The sequence below is a fragment of the Nelumbo nucifera genome, chromosome 6, assembly GCF_055504915.1.
Source record: "Nelumbo nucifera cultivar China Antique chromosome 6, China Antique-T2T, whole genome shotgun sequence".
Taxonomy (NCBI): domain Eukaryota; kingdom Viridiplantae; phylum Streptophyta; class Magnoliopsida; order Proteales; family Nelumbonaceae; genus Nelumbo; species Nelumbo nucifera.
In genome coordinates, this window is record NC_142654.1 from 5,673,115 (window position 1) to 5,695,375 (window position 22,261).

At 39.8% G+C, this 22,261-nt stretch overlaps 2 protein-coding genes across 4 annotated transcripts; one reads left to right on the plus strand and one right to left on the minus strand.

Annotated features, from left to right (window-relative positions):
* Positions 1 to 3,268: 3,268 nt before the first annotated feature.
* Positions 3,269 to 6,225, plus strand: LOC104604432 (putative protein phosphatase 2C 12). The gene is made up of 5 exons (XM_010268757.3): positions 3,269 to 4,109; positions 4,606 to 4,941; positions 5,075 to 5,189; positions 5,373 to 5,596; positions 5,710 to 6,225. The coding sequence occupies exons 1-5, from the start codon at positions 3,936 to 3,938 to the stop codon at positions 5,884 to 5,886; spliced, it is 1,026 nt and encodes a 341-aa protein (XP_010267059.1). The 5' UTR covers positions 3,269 to 3,935; the 3' UTR covers positions 5,887 to 6,225.
* Positions 6,226 to 9,383: 3,158 nt separating this feature from the next.
* Positions 9,384 to 20,814, minus strand: LOC104604433 (uncharacterized). Of its 3 annotated transcripts, none has more exons than XM_088890788.1 (7): positions 20,542 to 20,798; positions 20,171 to 20,232; positions 19,994 to 20,077; positions 11,567 to 11,621; positions 10,480 to 10,615; positions 9,971 to 10,042; positions 9,384 to 9,896 (listed from the first exon to the last, which is right to left on the minus strand). In XM_088890788.1, the coding sequence occupies exons 1-7, from the start codon at positions 20,657 to 20,659 to the stop codon at positions 9,797 to 9,799; spliced, it is 627 nt and encodes a 208-aa protein (XP_088746914.1). In that variant the 5' UTR covers positions 20,660 to 20,798; the 3' UTR covers positions 9,384 to 9,796. The 3 variants fall into 3 exon arrangements, with proteins under 3 accessions (XP_088746914.1, XP_088746915.1, XP_010267061.1); XM_010268759.3 differs by having other exon boundaries at positions 9,438 to 9,896; positions 9,992 to 10,042; positions 20,542 to 20,788; XM_088890789.1 differs by lacking the exon at positions 19,994 to 20,077 and having other exon boundaries at positions 20,542 to 20,814.
* Positions 20,815 to 22,261: the final 1,447 nt, after the last annotated feature.

Here is a 22,261-nt window from a genome sequence, read left to right on the forward strand (position 1 = left end):
CGGAGTCCTTATATAGTGGTGTCCTCGCGGGTTAGGTGGGTGAAAAACCTTCAAACGGTAAGACTCGTCATATCCCGTCAGAACTGGGGTACGGTGATGAACTCCTCGAGGTTGTTAGGCTAGCGCTTGTGTTAGGCGGCCAGGTCGGCGCCTGGGCCAGGTTATCAGGTCGGCGCCTGTGTCAGTCGGCGGATCAGTGTCTGGGCCAGGTTGTCAGGTCGGCGCCTGTGTCAGTCGGTGGGTCGGTGTCCGGGCCAGGTTGCCAGGTCGGCGCCTGTGTCAGTCGGTGGGTCGATGTCTGGGCCAGGTTGTAAGGCAGGAGATCTTCCTGCGATACGCCAAACTACTCTTCTGTGCCGAGCTACCCTACAAGTGGCGAGAAGCCCGGGGGAGCTATGCCGAGCAGCCTGGCTCCTTGGAGAGCTGCCTAGCTCCTTGGCGAGCTCTTTGGTGAGCTACCGAGCTCACGGGGTATGCCGTTAATGGTTCTCGGTGGGCGTCTTATAGGTTGCCAGGTCGGATCATGTGCCAGGATGATCCGGCCAGGTCGCGCGCAGGCCGCGCGGGCCGCGCTAGGCCGTGTGCAGGTCGCGCCAGGCCAGGCAGACCGGTGCCCGGGTGGGACACCAACTTGGTAAGTTGTTTGCCTGGGTGTTTACCTAGTTGTCACGAGGTGCCATGTGTCACAATTTCACTGGAGGGCCAAATCTGCCCTCATCAAAACCTATTCAATCCAATTGAATTTTACATGATATTATACATGGGCAATATTAGGGCTACAAGTTGGGTTGCCCGACTATATTGGGCTTGGGTTATGGTTCAAGCCCATTGAGAATTTGACAACTCTCAACCCAACATGACCCAAATTATACCTCTAGATAATATATATGATTATTTAAATCTATAACTAATAAATTCAGTATTCATTATTTATATAGGTTTATTCTCTATTTATATGTTAAGAAGTGATTAATTTACTATCTTTTTCTCTATTTTAATATAATGAAATTGGGATAAAATCCAAATCCAATTTAAAACCCAGAAAAAACAACTCTGAAGGGAGAATTACATACTAAGGGCCTATTTAGGGAGGGCTCAAGCGTAAGTTGAGCTGCTTAAAATAGCAGGCAATATTTAACAGCTGAAAAGAGTGAAGAAACCATTGCTGAACACTTTGGCGCTTTTGTCATTAATAAAAGATAAAACACACTTACACAGCCTAAAGGTAGGGAAAGGAATACCTTTTCCATCAAACAAAACACAGCCTAAAGTAAAATTAAGATAAGAGTGGAAGACTTAAGAGTACAAATATAAATATGTACAGTACAAATACATACAAAATACAAGATTTTACATTTATATATTTACATTTGTGCTCCTTCAAATTGAGCCTAAGAGGCAATTTCATCTCTCTCTCCATATATTTTTCACTCAATGTCACCTTTTGTTTTTATGTGGCTGAAAATCCATAAAAGCCAAAAAAGCAGGAAGGGATACCGAGAATCATCCCAAACGGGTACTACGAAAGCGAACATTTTCCTCTGTTCTTATATGGGAAACTAAGTGAACATATTTGATTAATCAAATTCAACATTGGGAGAAATTCATTTATTACTTAGTGATGGATAATAAGGTTGAATACACCTATCCCTCCCCTGACCCTGTATTGGCGGGAGCCTCGTGCACTGGACTGCCCTTTAGTGATGGACAGTTTAATGGATATCATATTTTTGTTTTTTAATGGATAATTGGGATTAAGGCCAGTTTAAGTTCACTAGAATGTTCCAAGCTAAATTTTAAATCAATGTCTTAATAGTTAGTGGGGAAAAAACTAACTGAACCCATGCTTTTGAGAACCAGACCGGGCCGAACGGTCGATCCAGTTGACCTGGGAACTGGTCAGGCAACCAATTCCTTTTCACCCTAAAACTGTTTCTGAGTAAAAAACTGTTGATTTGGTCAATGACCTGTTAACCCGGGCTGTCAAACAATCAACCCCAACAACAGTTTTGGCCTTTTTTATTTTTTATTTTTTTAAAACCAAAACAGGTTGTCTATTTGAACCAGACTGTCGGACCATTTGACCTAGAAACCAGTAGCCAAAAAAGGTTCCTGTCTGGTCCGGTTTTTAACACCTTCACTGAACCACATTAATAGACAAAGCAAGTGAAACAGAGGTAAATATGGGTTGTTGGGTTGAGCTAGGATTCATCATTCCAACCAGAAATTGGAGAAGTGAATAGTAACTATTAGAATTAACTACAAATAGCTGATTGATGACCCAAACAACATAATCACAATTGTTAATTTTCTAATCGGGGATAGTGGTCAATCAGTTTATTTGAATACATTTATTGAGTCTAGAACCAGGGATCTTATGCATTCCCACCAACTTTTAGACTTGCGAATGTCAACATACTTGGACAAGATCAAAATGCTATAAAAAATTGATCATTATTGGTTGGCAATAGTAAGCAAGGAATTCATAATAGACTGAAAGGGAAGTGAGGAAAAAAGAAACTGTGATCATTCATCAATAGCCCAATATTATTTAATTTCTCTCTTCCCCCTCTCTCTCTATCTATCTATCTATCTAAAATTTAGTATAGACTCAGAGTATATAGTATATAGCAGGCCAGCAGACTTGGCCTTCTAATTGAGTTCTTTATTAAACATTGCAGCTGCTTCTGACGTAGATGAGTTCATGGCTATTAACCTTTTAACTAATCTCCAGCGCTTCTTATTTAAAAGAGTAAAGATGATTTCAATTTTTCAAAGCTCTAAGCTAGTATTTTGCCTTAGCCATATCATCTGCCCAGGCATATTGACTGTGTTGATCAATATGCGGAGGCCGTTTATGGGGTCTGATCCAAATAATCTGAAACAAATGAATGTTTCTATAATCCAAATATTGCAAACACCATGAAGAATCCTGAAGAATTATCTGCAAGTTGGAATGAAAAAGCAATGGAATGGTGCTTAATTACTTTCTACATTTCATTTAACCTAATTGTAGCTTGATAATCTAATTATAGCTATAAATTATAGATTAATAACTCAAGTTGCATGCACTATTCTTTTCTTTCTATTTTTTAGTTAGAAAACTTAGAATTTATTAGACGCTGACTCTCTCTCTCTCTCTCTTGTTGTATTAAAAGGCAATTAATACAACAATTAATAAATTAATAAATGATAATCATTCTCAGGTCTTGAGCCATACAGCATACAGGTACCGTTAAGCTCCATACATTAAGAGAATCTGACCGATCATCACAAGGATCCCACATGAAGAAATCCAAGTGGAAAAAAAAAATCAGTCTGATCATCCTAATCTCCTAACATGTCGCATTCTTTCGGTTTAATTATCAGCTTAGGAGATTCTGTGGGTACGATCCAACAGTGTAATGGTAGAATTAAATTCCTTGTGAATAATGATCCAACTCTTCTCCCTGGAGGTTGACGGAATGTTCACCACTAATAACCCATCCCTTTCATTCCCTATCTTTGAAAGTGCATCACCTTGATTAAACCACCCACTACCTTACAGTTTCCACCGATACAGAAAAGCTCAACCATGCGCGGTGGGGCTCACTCAGGTAAGAAGAAAGAACTGTTCATGGCACATGCAAGAGGGGCGCCACTAGATTTTGTGGTTTTTTAATGTTTAGAGATGTCAATCCAAGATGGGTTGCCTTTCATATGGCCTTCTGATGAATCCTGAACTTATCCATTAATAATACCCAACTGCCAAAGAAAGCGTCAATTATTGATAGGGAGGTCTGTTTTCTGATCACTGGGAGCCTTTTCCACACTGAATATCTCTTGTCAGCTTAAGCACCCTGGGTCCTTTGGTGCAGAGGAGAGAAGATTCTGTTTTTCCCATCTTCGGTTGGATTCTTAAAAGTGCAAAGAATAAGAGAAATTTATCAACTGAGATGGGAATCTGTGTATCCACTGCATCTTCGGAGACCCACAAAGCCGAGGATGGCAGTGATAATGTGGTAGTCATTCAAAATAGTTTACAAAACGAAGAAATTCCCAAGCTTGATTCTTTTCATTCGCAACAAGGGAGTAAAGGACCAAACCAAGATGCTGCTATTCTCTTTCAGGTATACAGTTATGGGGTTCTCTCAAAACATGTGGATTTGTTTATCTTAAGATCTGTCGATCATGATTCATGACTGCAGTGCCTCCTTTTCTTTCTTTCCCAAATTTCTTCAGCACGACGAATAAAGCTTCTCTCTTTTTTTCCTTTTCTTATAGATTCGGTTCTGTTCTAACTGATATAACTTGGGTTCTACTGAAAATCGTTTCAATATTGTATGATCAACTGGGGGAATTTCATGACTTGGTTCTGCTATTTCTGGTTTTCTGTCAGTTACCTTGGTTATGCGAATAGATGGCATCTTTGGCTTATAAACAGTCTTCATTCTTTCAAGTAGATTTCTTCTCTTGAAAGCATTTAGAGTATATTTAATGAGAAAACAATTCTGTTTATAGATTGAACAGAGTTAATTCATTGAGTGGATGATCATAAGATGGTTTATGATTATTAATTTTTAGTCCTAACTCTCTGATAATGCCTTGGGCTATTTCAAACTGAAGGGATATGGAGGGGAAGATGGAGTTTTTTGTGGAGTGTTTGATGGACATGGAAAGAATGGCCACATAATCAGCAAGATAGTCAGAAATCGCTTGCCGTCGTTGTTGCTCGACCGAAAGAATGCTCTCTCAGTGCTTGATACGGCTGTTAGAGACCAAGACTGTGGAGATCAAGAGGACAGATTAGAGTCAGACAGTAAATTGATGTCCAACAAGGTATTTCATGAATGGAAAGAAGCCTATCTCAGTGCTTTCAAGGTGATGGACAAAGAGCTTAAGCTTAATGAGAAATTGGATTGCTCTACCAGTGGGACAACTGCAGTAACCATCATAAAACAGGTATGAATATATGGTTTCTGTCTTTCTGAATTTATTATCAGATTGCTTTGTTCAATTTAGGAACTTCTGTTTGGGAGATTTATTTGGATCTGTGGATTTCTTTCTTATTAACTTGTCTGACGAAACTACTCAGGGAGAAGATCTTGTCATTGCTAATCTTGGTGACTCAAGGGCGATGTTGGGAACCTTGACTGAAAATGGGCTTATGGTTGTTCAACTCACAACTGACTTAAAGCCTAGCTTACCCAGTAAGAGCTCTCTCTCTCTCCATTTTCATTGTGCAGGATGAACTAATCATCTGATGAGCAGCCTAGAACCAATTAAGCTCACATGTTCAGTGATCTTTCTGTGTTTCATGCAAGAGCAAGCTTGCACAAGCACGTTTTCCCTGACTAGATGGTATCGACCCACTGATGGTAGCTGATATGCAGGTGAAGCCGAAAGAATAAAGAAGAACAATGGTCGGATATTCGCACTGAGGAACGAACCAGACACTCTACGTGTATGGCTGCCTAATGATAACTTTCCTGGCCTTGCCATGACACGAGCATTTGGAGACTTCCAGCTGAAGAACTATGGCATAATTTCTATCCCCAAGATTTCCTATCATCGCTTAACTGTGAACGACCAATTTCTTGTTCTTGCTACCGACGGGGTAAAGCAGCTCCTCAACCTCAACAAATTGAAAAATTGAGACCCAACAACTTCTGTTCGTTCTGTTTTCTTCAAGTGTTTGATAGACTGATTGTATAAGTCGGGGTGGTGCAGGTATGGGATGTACTCAGTGTCAAGCAAGTTGCGTCAATTCTGTGGTTTGCAGAGAATAGAGAGACAGCAGCAAAAGCAGTGGTTGATGCAGCTGTTACCAAATGGAGATACAAGTTCCCTTCATCCAAGGTGGATGACTGCACCGTTGTCTGCCTCTTCTTGCAGGAGAAAAGATGACATGAACAATTCTGTCTCAGAACATTTTTCTCTCTTCTTCTCCAAAGGCCGAAGGTTCAATGAGCTCTATCAGAGAAACCCATTAATCACCGACCCATTGGGTGAAATAGCCATGGCACATGGTACCAGTTCTCAAAAAATGCCGTGGATCCTCCATGGCTGCATCACAATGAACTCACAGGTAGCCACATTGTTGAACAGACCCACATACAAATCTGTAATCAATTTTCAGTAATAGCTTTCTTATTTTATGCTTTTGAACTCAACATCGCAAGCACAAGCATGGATGCTCAGCCCAAAAGAAAAATAAAAGGTTAGCAGGAGAAATTACCTAAAAAATCAATTTTACAGTTTTACTCTGCAAATAATCCAATAATTCGCGCACGCCACGTCCTTTCTTTGACTAGATGGTTCAGACATTTTTTATAATAAAATTATCATGATCAAATTTCAAGGGTCTCCTCCCGTGAAGTGTCGCTTTTCTAGTTTTTGGTCGGTCAAGTTGAGGAGTTGAGCCGAAGCTATCCTCTCTTTCTCCTTTTGTTGACGGCACGAAATCTGTGAAAATGATGGGAAGCGCCCCAAATGAAGAAACCATATCCTTATCTGTTAGTTATGTACTTATGTAGAAACCGGTGAAAAGGTTTATTCAGGGTAGTGCAGTCTCCAGACCTAAATCAACCTAATTAATAAAGAGTAGGGCAGATCCCCATTACACTTTTTAATGCAACGGAATATTCAAATTGTAGACCATTGATCTATAAAGTGATGCCATTGAAGAAGAGCCCGTTTGGGAGGGCTTCTGAGATGATTGAGCTGCGTTGACAGAGCCGCTTTGGAGGAGCTATCTGACATAGCTTTATTGGAAAGTCGATTTTGCGGTCACGGCGTTTCAGGTTCCTAAGCTCATGTAATGCCAGTAGCTGCTGCATGAAAGGCCTCCCAAATGGGCATAAAATAGAACTACAGCCACATTCAGATAATGGTAGCAACGTCTGTAAGAACTAGAAATAGACCTGTTCATGGGCCGGGCCGGGCTGGGCTCGAGCCGGGTTTTCACTCTGTATTAATATAATTTTCTAAGGCCCGAGCCCAGCCCTCATAAAAAGCTCGAAGTTCGGGCCTGGGGCCGAGACCGAAATTTAGCCCATACTGTTAGCGGCTGAATAGAGAGAGAGAGAGAGAGAGATTATAAAGAAAAGAATAAAAAATGTATATATTAAATTATAAATATATATTTTAATAAATATTATATTATTTATATATTTTATATAATATATAATATATAAAATACATATTATATATTTTATAAAATATATAATGCTGAGTCGGGCCAGGCTTTTTTGACAAATCCTGAGCCCGGCTCGAAACACAATCGGGCTTACTGTGTTAGGCCCGAGGTTAGGCCCGCAGGCCTAATTACATGACCAAGCCCGATCGGGGTGCGGGCCGGGTCATCGGGCTACTCGGCCCATGAACAGCTCTAACTAGAAATGTAGGGCTGTTCACGGGTCGGGTTGGGTCGGTTTATTGAGGTTTTTCCAACCGACCCGACCTGATCGGGTTACCTGAACTTGAAATCGAAACCGACCCAGTGTTAAGCAAAACCAACCTGGTCGGTTTGAGTCGGGTTGGGTCGGTTTTGCTTGACAGAAACTCAACTGCAATATATATGTGGGGACTGTGGCACCACAATATGTGAGGTAGTGAACGTGGGAAAAGCCTTGTTTTTGATAAACAGGATATACCTCTAGTCCACAATTTGGACTTTGGAGAGGAGAAGAAGAGCAAAACCCATATATAATAATAATGCCTATTATAGAGGTATATATGTTATATATCTTTTCAGTAATTAAGTTTTATCTCCAAAACCACCAATCTTTCCCTTTGATTATATATTCATTTTGAAGTTTAATTGTCTTAATTGGGATTTGGGTGAATTCTGTAGGGAGACTTCAGGACAATTAATTACAATCATTAATCTAACTATTAAGTCGATTCGGTTCGGGTCGGTTTCGATTTTCACACAAGAAAACTGAAACCAACCCGAACCATCGGTTTATGAAGTTTTACAACTTGAAACCGACTGGTGCTGAAGATAACCCGGCCGACTTGGGTTGGGTTGGTCCGGGTTGGTCGGTTTGGTCGGATTGGGCCTTCTTATGAACAGCCCTAGGAGAGGTTCTTTAAAAAAACAGTGAATCATTCACCCTCTTCAATGATCTTTGTGCCCAATCCATTGTAGTCTTCTCATGAGCAACTTAGCAAACTTCTTGAAAATCAGTATCTTAAAACAATATATATATATATATATATATATATATAAAGAGAGAGAGAGAGAGTAGTATTGGGCCTATTGGCACACCCACAGTGATGTTTCTCTTGGATTCAAGATCAACATGCAATGACATTTAACTTTCCTGTTGGTTATTTGTTGAAAGCAACCTACTAACAATGCCCACCCAAGTGCCTAACTCCCAGACTAAAAGAATGAGAAAGTGAAGTTGTACTACACGTAATGAACTGGTGAAATGCCCAACAAGAGTGAACCATGATTCAACACGGAACCTTTATTCAATTCAGGAAACAAACTAAAAGCAAGCAACATCAAAGAGAAGAGAGTACGTGTAACTGACACTAAAGAGGTTGTTTACTTTTCTGAAATCAAATATTTAGCACCTGGAGGGGTGGAACCGTAGACATTTATTTAGGTAAGCCAAATCCAGAAATTTGATTCCAAGTTATTGAAATTGATAGCAGGCCCAGATACAAGCCAGATTAGTTGATCATTAATAAGGAGTTAGATATGAAGTCTGAAGACTGAACAGCGTGAATAAATTGAGACAGGTGTTGGTGTTGATATTTAAAACCTTTACATACAAAACACATTATAATATTCGATGCTGGAAGCAAATTCTTTAAAACAAGAACAGGCTACACGATTGTCGCAGAGAATGTTTGATGTAAAATTTTTCATATGACAAATTTCAGCTATTATTTATATCGGGTTCAAAGTATCAACACGTATTGGCCGATACGTATCATTCTGAGACCCCTCTGATACACCTCTGACCAGTTCAGGGGGTGGAAGAGCTCTAAACTGCCCCCCTGAACTGGTTTTGAAAAAAAAACAAAAAATAAAATAAAAAAAAGGATATCAATTCACCCTACCAGCGTATCGGACGTATCGATATTTTGAACCTTGCATTTTCCAGCAATAACTCCATTCAAACTTCAAAATTTTGGTAAGCGAAACCACTGGATCGCTGATGAAAAGTGAAAAGTGAAAACAGAGCAGCAGATAGAAATTAAAGATGGTTGTATTTCCCGATCATATGGCACAAAATAGGACATGTGTTGAAGTAGAATCTAAAAAAAGAGGTTTCTGCATAGTAGAATTTAGTTTTTAATTTTATATCAAACTGAGATTGCATCAGGTCAATTTGCTGATACGGCCTGATACAAACAGATCACTCTGGACAAATAGAAGACGCATATATCAACTTAAGATGTTGGGCTCCATGAGGGCACGCCCTTTGTAGTCTCAAAAATAAACCACCTCCAACTCAATAATTTAAGTAATCAACCGCCTTTACATTCAATCCATCAATTTCCCTACAACAACAAAAAGCAATCCAGGAAAGGAAAAAAAAATCTACAATGCTCAATTTTCCATTAATCAGTTTTATATACAGGGGAGGTCATATATGGAGTATGTTCAAGGATGAAGCAGTGAATGCCAGCAACCAAGAAAAGGTTGGCAGGAACTCCTTATGGTGCAGATGGATCCACTACTAAAAACCCTTCAATAGTTCAATGCTGCTAAATGGATCCACTACTCAAGTTCAGAAACAACTATTTTATCTTTCTCAAAGTCGAAGCGGAAGGATCAAAATCTCGACCTTAATTGTTAGGTGGTTTTGTAGGCATACATGTAGTTACGTAGCTTTCTTACTTCTTTAGATGACTCAGTAAGTAGATGGTCCACATATAGGCAGATTCCAGCAGCACTGCAATCTCAATGAGTAAACGATAAGTAACATATACAGTACCCATGCAGAGATGGAGAGATATATACACATACATGGATGGATAGAGATGGTACCTCAAAGGCCCAAATGGAAGCCATACTATATCCCACCGGAACTTTGGCATCCTATCATACAATGGCCAATGGGGTATATTTTAATTAAACCACATAAGAAGGAAAAATAAAACAAGAACTAAACTTTGGCAGACTGAGCTAACAAAGAAATCCAACCGAGGATATGTACATCTTTCATTAATACCAAAACAAGGCATGGGGAACAAACAAGGGGATTTAGTTTTGCATATTCAGAATGATCATATGGCTCCATGAACATGTTTAAACACAGAATGTCCTTTAAGTGTCTGTGTGTGTGTGTGCACATGGATGTTAAGGATCAAATGAAGTGGCACATATTGATAGAGAGGTCAACAATAGGCCTCCTTGATTTCCTAAAATTCTCGCAATGTATTTCATTTTTCTAAACAGATTAATTTATTTATTACATGATAATTAAAGAAATAAGAAATCTGAAAGAGAAAAGACACTCATGATGCTTGATTTACCTCAGCATGTAATATAACCAGAAGACTGCTAGTAATATGCCACAATAGCAGGAGTACCAAATCCACTGCCGATGTGACTCCGAACTTTGAAGTAGCCCAAAAATTGCCATCAAGCAGGCAAAAACAGCTACTGAATCTGTAATATGTTTTAAATTGATCACACATTATACACAAGTTGTGGATTTTATGTGCTTTGAATATTGAAAGAACAAAATTGACTAATGATTCAGCTATTTTAACAGCTTTAGAAACAAGAGGTTTTAAAATAAGCAGAGGACCAAAAATAGAGTATCTGACATGTAAATTGAGAAAGATGTCACCCACAGAATTAGAGCAGGACGGGCAAAATGGAGGGTGCATCTGGACTTTTATGTGATAGGTGAATACCACTTAGATTAAAAGAAAAATTCAATAAACAGTTATGAGGTCAGCTATGTTATATGGAGCAGAGTGTTGGGCAGTCAAGAAACATGTCCAGAAAATGAATGTGGCAGAAATGCAATGTTAAGATGGGTGAACTGTAGGAACCTAGGAGTAGCTTCAATAGGTGATAAAATGAGAGAGAGTAGATTAAGATGTTTTGGGGACGTGCATAGAAGACCACCAATTGTTCCAGTTAGAATAAGTGGTTTGTTACACATTGGAGGGGCTAGAAGAGCTCAGGGTAGACAAAAAATGACATAGGTAGAAGTAGTAAGAAATGATTTAAGCACTAATAATTTAACAGTGGATATGGCTTTAAATAGAATAGATTGACAAGACAGGATTTGTGTATCCGACACCAATATATTTGGGATAAGGCATGGTTGATGATGATGATTCAGCTATTTTAACAGTCAAATGAAATACTTTGATTGTAAAAATACAGAGTAACCAGCTTGGCACATATGGATAATGAATTCAACAGATGATAATTTTGATAGAAAACATTCATGGAGTGGAGCCCCTAAAAGAGAACAAAACCATTTAAACTTAAAAGATATACCATAATCATGGTCCACAACATAATATATGTAATTAACTGTTTTTTATAAATAAATATATAATTGACTATTAAAGAACATGAACCAGGAATAAGATGACAAACCTGCAGAAATGACAACCCATGAGTCAATCTCATCCATGAAGTAAGCATGGTAGCGCTGTTCAAGATAAACAGAGTAAGAAACACGACATTAACCTTATAATAACAAAACAAGATGCCCATCATCATTTTAAAAAAGCCAGAAGTGCACAATGAATAACTCTTAGCTTTTAGAGGATCCACTTATACTGGCTAACTGAAAATGGACCTATCACCCATGTGATTTTCATACACTTATACTTGTCTATGTATAAATCATTCTCTGAAATAAAATAAATAACAGTCCACTTAGAGAAAGCATTTATAAGGAAGATTTTGTAGTTCTAAGCATTATATTCCCTCCCATCTGTCCTCCAAATAAGTGGGGTATCATCATCATCCATGCATTATCTCAACTATATGGGGTCAGCTACATGCCAATCATGAATAATCAAATAATAAATATTATGTCATCCTTTGTGCATGAACCATGCCAATCATCATCAACATCATCATCATCTAAGCTTTGTCTCAACTATATGGGGTTTGGACACATGAATCCTGTTCTGTTCAGTGCCATATCCATTTTCATCTAATCTTCTATATACAGATTCAATTCTATTGGATGCCTCCAAGGAGAGAAAGATGATGCATATTATGATACAAAAAGGCCTTTTTAGAATATTAAGATATTCTATCTGCCCATGTAGTAAAGGGTTCCTGATGCAGGAGCTGAAGAGTCAAAATTGGAATTTTATGAAATTTTATGTATTTCTGTATTTTTGGACAGTAGCGGTATTTTTGTCATTTTTCAATTTTCTGTGGGGTCCATTGATAGGGTTTAATTTGTATAGTAATAGTTTGTTTATATTTAAAATTTCAGTCATTGCATAAGTGGGATTTTAGAGTTATTGAGTCTTCTTTGAATTGAAATAGGATATGACAACCTAGTTTGAGTCCTACTAGGATTATTGAGTCTAATTGTTTGACTCATAAGACTATTATGAGTCTAACAGTTTGACTTCTAGGATTATTACGAGTTTAGAGCCTATAAATATGTATGGACGTTTTACACAAAGGCAATGAAGTTTATTGAGTTTTCTTCAGTTCATGCTAGCTATGGTGAGTGATTCCCATGCTCTAGAGTGATTCTAGGCACCTTTGTGAGTGGTTCCAGGTATTTTTTCTCTTATTCCTTCAAGAAACCATTACAGCCATCAACAGCCATAAAATTCTGATCCAAGAAGGCCATTCACATTCTCTAAGGACTAGAACTGAGCTGGTCCTACATCAGTTCCACTAGATTAATGAAAATGCATCATGCTCGAGGTTCATTTTTCTGTAATTACTTGTAGGTAGCACCACATGAAGGTGGGAAATAGAAGCCAGTCAGTTTCCATTCTTTCATTTCCTGCATGCCATTCCACTCTTCAAGCCATGAGAATCCTAGGTTCCAGGTATAACTCTATGTGAGTGCAAGGTGGCCACCAATAATGATGAAGTTCCAATCAAAATTGTGGCAAGAGACCACCAAGGCAAGATTTTGGGACTGCTACTGAAGATGATCAAGACTGCTATCAGTCTTGGACACTAAGGAATTTCAGGTTCGAACAGAAGAGAAAGTGAAGAAGAAAGAGGAGAAAGATTAGTGAGAGAGCAATAGAACACAGGTTTGAAAGGAAGGACAGATTCAGAATAATTTGCCGCCACCACTTCAATTTAATATTTATATGTTATGCTAGTTACATGAAAGGACATATTTGCCCTTGGTGTTTACATCATAACACTTAACAATATAAAAAACTGAAAAGTAAATAACAGAACTAGAATAACAGAATAACATAACAGATAGACTAGGTATAGCTGTGGGGCCCACATCAGTTTCTCTACACTCCCCCTCAAGTTGGGAGTAAATGTTTATCATTCCCAACTTGGATAGATCCGCTTCTAGCTTCTTTCTTGATACAGCTTTAGTGAGGATATCTGCTAGTTGCATACTGGATGTGATGTAAGGGAGGCATATTTCTTGAGATGAGACCCTCTCTCGTACAAAATGTCGGTCAACTTCAATGTGTTTGGTTCTGTCATGCTGCACTGGATTATGTGCTATATTAATGGCTGCTTGATTATCACAATACAGCATCAGAGGCTTCTCATACTCAACACCCAACTCCTCAAGTAGAGATCTTAGCCATAGGATTTCAACCACTAGGTTGGCCATGGACCTGTATTCTGCTTCAGCACTAGACCGGGAGACAACACTTTGTTTCTTACTTCTCCCGGAGACAATGTTTCCTCCCACAAGGGCACAATATCCTGAGGTAGATCGTCTGTCATCAACACTCCCAGCCCAATCGGCATCTGTATAGACCTCCACCTTCATCTGCTGCAAGAAGATGTGTGGTTCTAGGAGAATGCATGTACTGGCTAACAACACTAACAGCATAAGTAATATCCGGCCGAGTGAGGCAGAGATAATAGGAGCTTTCCTACCAACTGCTGGAACATAACTTTGTCTTCAAGCAGCTCCCCACTCTCTGCACTAATCCTGTGGTTCTGTTCAATGGGTGTATCTGCAAGTTTGACACCCAGCTTTCCAGTTTCAGCCAACAGATCTAAAACATATTTCCTCTGAGAGACAAAGATCCCCTATTTAGATCTAGCAACCTCAATGCCCAAAAAATACCGTAGTGTACCCAGATCTTTCACCTCAAACTCTTGATGAAGGAGCTGTTTGAGGGACTCAATCTCATGGCTGTCATTTCCTGTCACCACAATATCATCAACATATACTGCAAGTAGTGTCAGTGAAGACTCCACCCTCTTGATGAACAGTGTATGATCTGACTGGGCATGTACATAACCGAACTTTCCAAGAGCTAGTCTGAATCTGTCGAACCAAGCTCTAAGTGACTGCTTCAAACCATACAATGCCTTATTGAGCCGGCAGACCTTCTTACCTGTCTCTGTATCATAGTATCCAGGAGGCAACTGCATGTAAACCTCTTCCTGCAAGTCCCCATTCAGGAAGACATTTTTAACATCCATTTGATACAAAGGCCAAGTGTGGCTTGCTGCAAGAGATAATAGAACCCGAATGGTGGTCATCTTGGCTACCGGGGCAAATGTCTCCAAGTAATCTATACCATAAGTCTGAGTGAACCCTTTTGCAACTAGCCGAGCTTTGTACCTCTCAATGGATCCATCCGCATTGTGCTTCACAGTAAATACCCATCTGCATCCAACTGGTTTCTTTCCTTTGGGCAAGTCAACTAGCTCCCATGTATTATTTTTCAACAGGGCATCTATTTCAACTTGCATTGCACCTCTCCACTCCGGGACTGATAGGGCCTCTTGTACTGTTCTTGGAAATGGAACTAAGGTAGGACCTGTAGGTAGGAGATAGGCGATCATAGGATAAAAATGGGAAATATAGTGGGCTGTAGATGTGGTACAATGTCGTTTCCCTTTACGAACTGCAATCAAAAGATCAAGGTCATCTGTAGGAGGTGAAATGGCAACGATAGAAGAAGTCTCTGTGGGTCCTGGGACTATAATGTCTGGACCTGGAGCCGTAGATGAGATTGGAGCTGGCCTGGACTGCTGATGATCGGGATCAACCTGCCTGCACCGCCTGTGATAGACCCTCAACTCCTGATCCCTCTGACCACCCTCACCATTGCAGCTCCCCCTCAACTCCTGATCCCTCTAGCCACCCTCACCATTGCAGCTCCCATCACCCAATGGAATAGGTAAAGGAACTACCCCACTCTCACTGCTCTCCCCCTGAAGACAAGGACTTAAACTCCTACTCTCACTGCTCTCCCCCTGAGGAGAAACCCGAGGATAATAGGGTGTCTCCTCAAAGAAAGTGACATCCATGGAGACGAACTTCCTCCTTGTGACAGGATCATAGCAGCAATACCCCTTTTGAGTTTGTGCATAACCAAGGAAAATGCATTTGGAGGCCTTGGGTTCAAACTTGGAGTGATGGGGTCTGAGAAGCTGAACAAAGCAGGTATAACCGAATGTTTTAAGGGGAATAGTAAACAACTCTTCATGTGGGTATAGAAGGGAAAAAGGAGATCGCAAATCAAGTACCCGGGAAGGAATCCGATTAATAAGATATACCGCCGTGAGGATAGCATCACCCCAGAAGAGAATAGGGACATTGGAGGTAAACATAAGACTTCTAGCCACCTCCAAGATGTGCCTATTCTTCCTTTCTGCAACCCCATTCTGCTGGGGTGTATGAGGGCAAGAGCTCTGATGGATAACCCCATGAGTAAGAAGGTAAGATGCCAATGACTTAGCAAAGTATTCTTTTGCATGATCAGATCTAAGAACTTTAATCTTGACATCAAACTGGGTTAGGATCATTTGGTGAAAGTTTTGGGTCAGGGCAGGAACCTCATCTCGTGAATGCAGAAGATAAACCCAAGAAAACCGGGTATGGTCATCAACAAATAACAAAAAATATCTGTACCCACCCATAGAAGGAATGTGATATGGCCCCCAAACACCCGTATGCACAAGATCAAAAGAACGATTACTCCTTTTATTACTCAATGAATAAGAGTTTCTACAATGTTTAGCAAACTCACAGCTTTTACATTGCAACTGGGACAACTCAACAGACTCAAACAAAGTAGGAAACAGACTCTTTAAGGACCGAAAAGACAAATGACCCAATCGGTTATGCCAAAGCATAACCGAACTCACACTCTAGGAAACAAGTGACCTCTTACCCACTAACTCTTCCCGACGAGAACTCTCCCCGAGCAGATAGATCCCATTCGTCTCACGGTAGTCCCAATCACCTTCTTCGTCTCCAGGTCCTGAAAAACACACCGGTCAGGGAAGAAAGTTACTGAGCAGTTCATGTGTTTGGTAATACTACTGACTGAAAGGAGGTTAGTATCAACCTTAGGAACATGTAAGACAGAAGACAAGGAGATCGTATCTGATAACTTAATGTCCCCCTTCCCAGAAATAGGAACCAGGGAGCCATCAGCAATAGATACTTTATCCCTACCAGATGACAAATGGTAAGAGGTAAACAGTGAAGGCAAGCTAGTCATGTGGTCGGATGCACCTGAATCTATTACCCAACAAGGTTCAGTAGTACCTGGAACTGAGGCATGGTAGGCTGAAGCTAGAGTAACTGAATTTACGATTGTAATCTGACCACCCATCTCAGAAACACTGCCATAACTGATGCTCCCAAAGCTGCCTTCTGCCTGATTTTTAAACTCCATCTCGGTCAAGTCTTAAAACAGCACTTGGACTACCAATCGCAATCAAAAACAGTATAGGCCTGATCTGTATTCACAGTGTATGTGCACAAAACTGGGATAACTCTGATCTGAAATCAACTAACAAACACAACAGTGGCTATCCGTAGAGCTCTAACCCCTTTAAGAGAGTTCGAAAACCCCAAAAAACTCTGAAAAACAGCTTAGAAGGAGGTCTGATTTGCCTTTGCAGAATTAGGGTTTTAATCAGTCCTTAAAGTGATCAATTCAGTTGCACAATCTAATCAGTACTGTATGGATAGACTTGCAGTAGGGTTAATATGAAACCCTAGAATCTGATCAATGCTAACAATAAATTTGAGGACAGCTCTAGATAGATCACAAGATTCAATCCAGCACTAGGGCTTGCCGCAAGATCACTTTCAAACTTCTAGTGCAGAAAGAAACAAGGCTGAGACAGTTCGGTGTAAAACAGTAGGGTTTTAATCACAGCAGAACAGTAGGGTTTGCTGTAAAACCCTAGTGAATCGAAGTGTAAAACAGTAGGGTTTTAATCACAGCAGAACAGTAGGGTTTGCTGTAAAACCCTAGTGAATCAAAGAGATGAAAACCTAGAATAGTTCAGCCTTCCTCTCCAGATAGGTCCAACCTATCTTTTCTTAGAAAAGTAGACGACTTACAAGAAAAGAATTGTTCGCTGCCTTCTAGGGTTACCCGAACCCTAGTCTTCTTTGATCCTTCCTGACCACCAATACTCTGCAACCATAACAAAACTTCCAACAGCTGCTAGCACTTCTGGCGATCTCCAAGAATCAGTTTGTGAACTCCACCTTTTCAGCTTCTAGTCCTAGGAGATTCTCATGTGGTCGGCTGGTATTAGACTCACATAAGAAACCCTAACTTGGCTCTGATACCATGAAGATGATCAAGACTGCTATCAGTCTTGGACACTAAGGAATTTCAGGTTCGAACAGAAGAGAAAGTGAAGAAAGAGGAGAAAGATTAGTGAGAGAGCAGTAGAACACAGGTTTGAAAGGAAGGACAGATTCAAAATAATCTGCCGTCGCCACTTCAATTTAATATTTATATGTTATGCTAGTTACATGAAAGGACATATTTGCCCTTGGTGTTTACATCATAACACTTAACAATATAAAAAACTGAAAAGTAAATAACAGAACTAGAATAACAGAGTAACATAACAGATAGACTAGGTATATTCTACCCTACGGACAGAGTGGCCCCACAGCACATCAGTTTCTCTACAGCTACCATCAATGGGACAGAGGCAACAGCAGCATGAAAGGCAATCAAGATGCCTAAAGACCATGGATTTTCAAGCATATGGCTTCAAGACAACTCTAAGATGGCAATCAATTGTTTTCTAAGCCAAGCCAAAATCCATGAAGGGTCTACCATCATGAACACCTGGTAAATGGCTAAAAGCCACAGCATCAGCATTAAAGCCTCTCACAAATACAGAGAATATAATCAAATGCATCAATTTGATAGTGAATGGGTGCAGCAATGCTAAAGAGGATTTTTTAAGAGTAAAAAAAATATCCTTTTATAGTCATCAAACTTTGAGACCATGTTACCTCTCAATTAGTTAAGTGTTTATCACTTTATACCAAAAGGGAGGACAAAATTGGAGGTAGGGCCAAGGGTATACCACATCAATTTCCAATTAAGAAAACTATTGGTGTTCACTTTGTGATGGATCATGGATCATTTAGCATTGGGGTGTGCAACCCCAATTTCAAGATTGGTTAAAGGGTTAGAAATACTGACAAGAATAATTGCCAATCATTAATCAAATTTGAATTAGCTTCTTCAGGTTACCTGATTGAGTAATATGACTTCACTTAATCAAAACAAATATAACAAAAGCCCAATTGCATGGAGAGATTCCACTGCAGCTGAGCACTTATCTTGTTAAGTGGCCTCTATATTGCCATTGGTCTTGGACACTCAAGATTAGAGATTGAGGATGATTCTCAGATGGTAGTGAGCTGGTTGAGAGATGGGGATATGCAATTGCCACATTAGAGAGGCCATATCTATAAAAGCCAGAGGGAATACCTTGTTTCACTGGATTAGGGGATATGCAATTGCAAATGACTTAGTTGACAGTTTCTCTAGAGGTGAAGCAGATAGGAGCAAGTTGAATTGTGGTGCTGTTTTACCCGAGTAGGGAGCTTCAAACTTTAATGGGTGTACAGGGAGGGTGTAGTAAGACAGCCTTGGGGTTTCTTCTTAGTGATATTTTGTTCTCCATTTTGCTCCCTTTCTACTAATTATTACCAGCATTTATAAATTCTACTGATCTGTTACCGATCAAGGTTGCTCATTTCAGTGATTTAAAAAAAAGGTGTGCCTATGCGCACAGGTGAGGTGCATTTTAGGGTATGCGCCTCACCTAGGTCCTAGGTGCACCCCCTTTCAAAAGGCACACACCTGGTGCACCTAGGTATGAGCCTGATGCGCCTTGCGCCTTAACCTAGGTGTGCACCTTTTTAAAATTTTGCACTTAAAAGGCAATTAAAGTTATAAAATCATTATTTTTTATGTGATAAATAATAATTTAAGACCCTAACATGGACTTGTTTGAACTTGCCTCGAGGGGCATGGTACAAAGGCGACTCATAGAGTCAAGAATGCAATATGTTTTACATCACATTAGCTACTTGAAGTAATGCAATTGTGGAAAAAAAAGAGATTGTGGGTTTTACATGCTTGAAAATGCTTTATATGTTTACTTTTATTTTTAAATTTTCATTTGAATACGCTTTATATGTTATGTTTATGTATTTTAATTTTAGATATTAGGTTTTTTAAAACACTTATTTTAAAAATTTAAGTTTATATTTTTTCCTAACATTATGTTTAATATTTTTTTGGCATTTTATTGAATTTTCTGATTTTTTAGCATTTTTTGTAATTTTGCACCTCAGGCCCAAATTGGCCCTTGCTCTTTAAAAAACTGGCTCATTTTGAGTTGCATACCTGCTAGGGTTACTCGAGTGTAAAAGGACACTCAGTTTTGTGTAGCAACCTTCTTCAAGTTCAAAGTTCCATTGTTTAAAGAAGGTCCCCACCACCGTTTCTCAAGTAAAATTCTTCCACTAAACATCACGAAAAACAAATACAACGCTGATTTATAAATTTGAACGCACCATAAAGGAATAATCCTCACCAATTCCCACGGATATAAAGCTTGATACAAGATGGAGAACACCAAAAATGTTGCAAAGCAACAGAGGAAGGCCGCAAACACACTCTACAAAGACCAGCAGCAAGGAGCCCTTTTTATTATCCAATAAACCATTAATATAACTCACGCCTGGGAGAGTGCACACGAGAAGATTTTTACCCTCCAGAGAAAACTCTGTTCAGCTTGTTTCCTTTCGAAGTATAGAACCATATTCTCTTGTTCTGAAATGAAAAAAAAAAAACAAAATTTTCAATTTTTCCAACACGGAAAGAAGAAGAATTATTCTAATAAACACGAAAGTCATAAGGCAAAAAAAAAAAAAGAAAAGAAAAAAAAGTCATAAGACTGAAAAATCAATCCGTTTTGTCCAACAGGGAAAAAGGAAAAGCAGAAACGAAATCAACGAAGAAAGACAGGAAATTAAATTGAACTCAAAATCTCCAACTTTAAAAGAAAATCAAATGCAGTAAGAAACAGCAAACGAAATCCCTAATTTGTTTCCCGAGGAAGGGAGAGAGAGAGAGAGAGACCTTTGGTGTCGATAGGACGAGAATCGTCGAGTGACGGATCGTCGCGGGTAGGGAGAGATAACTTATCATCGCCTCCATCTCTGCGAGACTTAATCCACCGTCTTGTCAGCTTTATCATCTTCCCTCTCTGGTCCCTACTCCCTACACAACAAACACACTTCCTGTATATGTTTCCGCTCTCGCAGCCCCGCGCCGCGAATCGTCGTTCTATGAAGCATGAACGAGTTTGGATCTGCTCCTCACTGAGCGCTCCCTACTCGTTACACCGTGACGGGATCTGCTCCTCACAAATGGGCGTCTCACAAGCACATCCACCGTGCATTGGATACATCTTCCGTGAATATGTGTGTAAGGCGCTTGTAAAGCGCCAGGTGTAAGGAGCAGATCTGGTCTCACTTGCACCAACCTTACAACGCGGAAACATCTCCCGTACTTTGTTATTGGAGAAATGTTCTTAATGCACGGTGGGATAAGACTGTGAGGTCGGAGTAAAGTGAGCAGCGTAAGGAGCAAATGCATGAATACTATAACGTAGAGAGTCCGAATCTTCTATCCACGTAATTCTATCCACACCTACCCACATGAGATCACAGACACGTACAAGGAACTTTTCATTCTTACACGTTATTATGCACGGGAAGATTTTCTAATGCATTTTTCAATGTACAGCTGTAACGAGACCCCACCCTTTTACAGGATGCACGAATTTATTACTGGTGTGGAACATAATCTTGCTGTCCTCCATTTCTATGTGATCCTTTGGGCTCCTTTTGCTTTAATTAGTCCAAAACAAATGCAACGATCCAGCGAGTGAATTGGGATCACCTAGGTTCCAACACCCTCTCAACATGATTTAACACAAATGTTACTGTAAGGTTGGGATCCACCATAAAAGTGGGACGTGACATGTATGAGATGTCCATCATGTTGGGAGGGTGCTGAAACGAAACATATATTGTTGACAGGTGATCCAAATTCCCAATGAGTCAAGTCATGATGAAGCTAATCTTGGCCCAATGTTATGAGTCTGGATTGCTCCTCACATCAATCTCACGTCACATCCCAGCGGCATGGTAACATCTTCCATAATTGAGTTAACATATCCACAGTACATCCTGACCTTATATTGAGAACATCTCTCAATAATATCTTATTATCTCCCATACTTATCATCGGGAGATATTCTCAATACAAGGTCGGGATGTGCTATGGGACATTGTGGGGCACCCCCCTTGTGGGGTGTAGATATGAACTCCCCATAATTGTATGTTGTTATTTATAGCGAGATGTTCCCAATACACGGTGGGGTGTGAAGTGAGATCGGTGTGAGAGCAAATCCTGATTCCAATTCTATAGTGGGATCACTTCAATCAAGACCAATTCACAATCCTCAAAATGCAGCAGATTGAATTTGGGGGCCAGACTGCCGGTCCGGAGTCTAGGCTTTCCAAACTAAGTCTAAAGCAAGTTTCAGCCTCCAAAATCTCAACTAGGGTGTTCATTACAGACTGTCAAACTGATTTGGTTTGGAGGTTAAAATGGTTTGGTTCGGTTTGAAATTTTGCTAAAATTATGATTTACGGTTCGATTTGATTAAACCAAACTATTAACTGTAAATATATAATTACATAACATACAAATCAACATTTGTGCAATGCTTGTTTAGGCTCTCTAACTGGACTAAACCAATGGTCCAAACCACATTAAAAACTGCACCAAA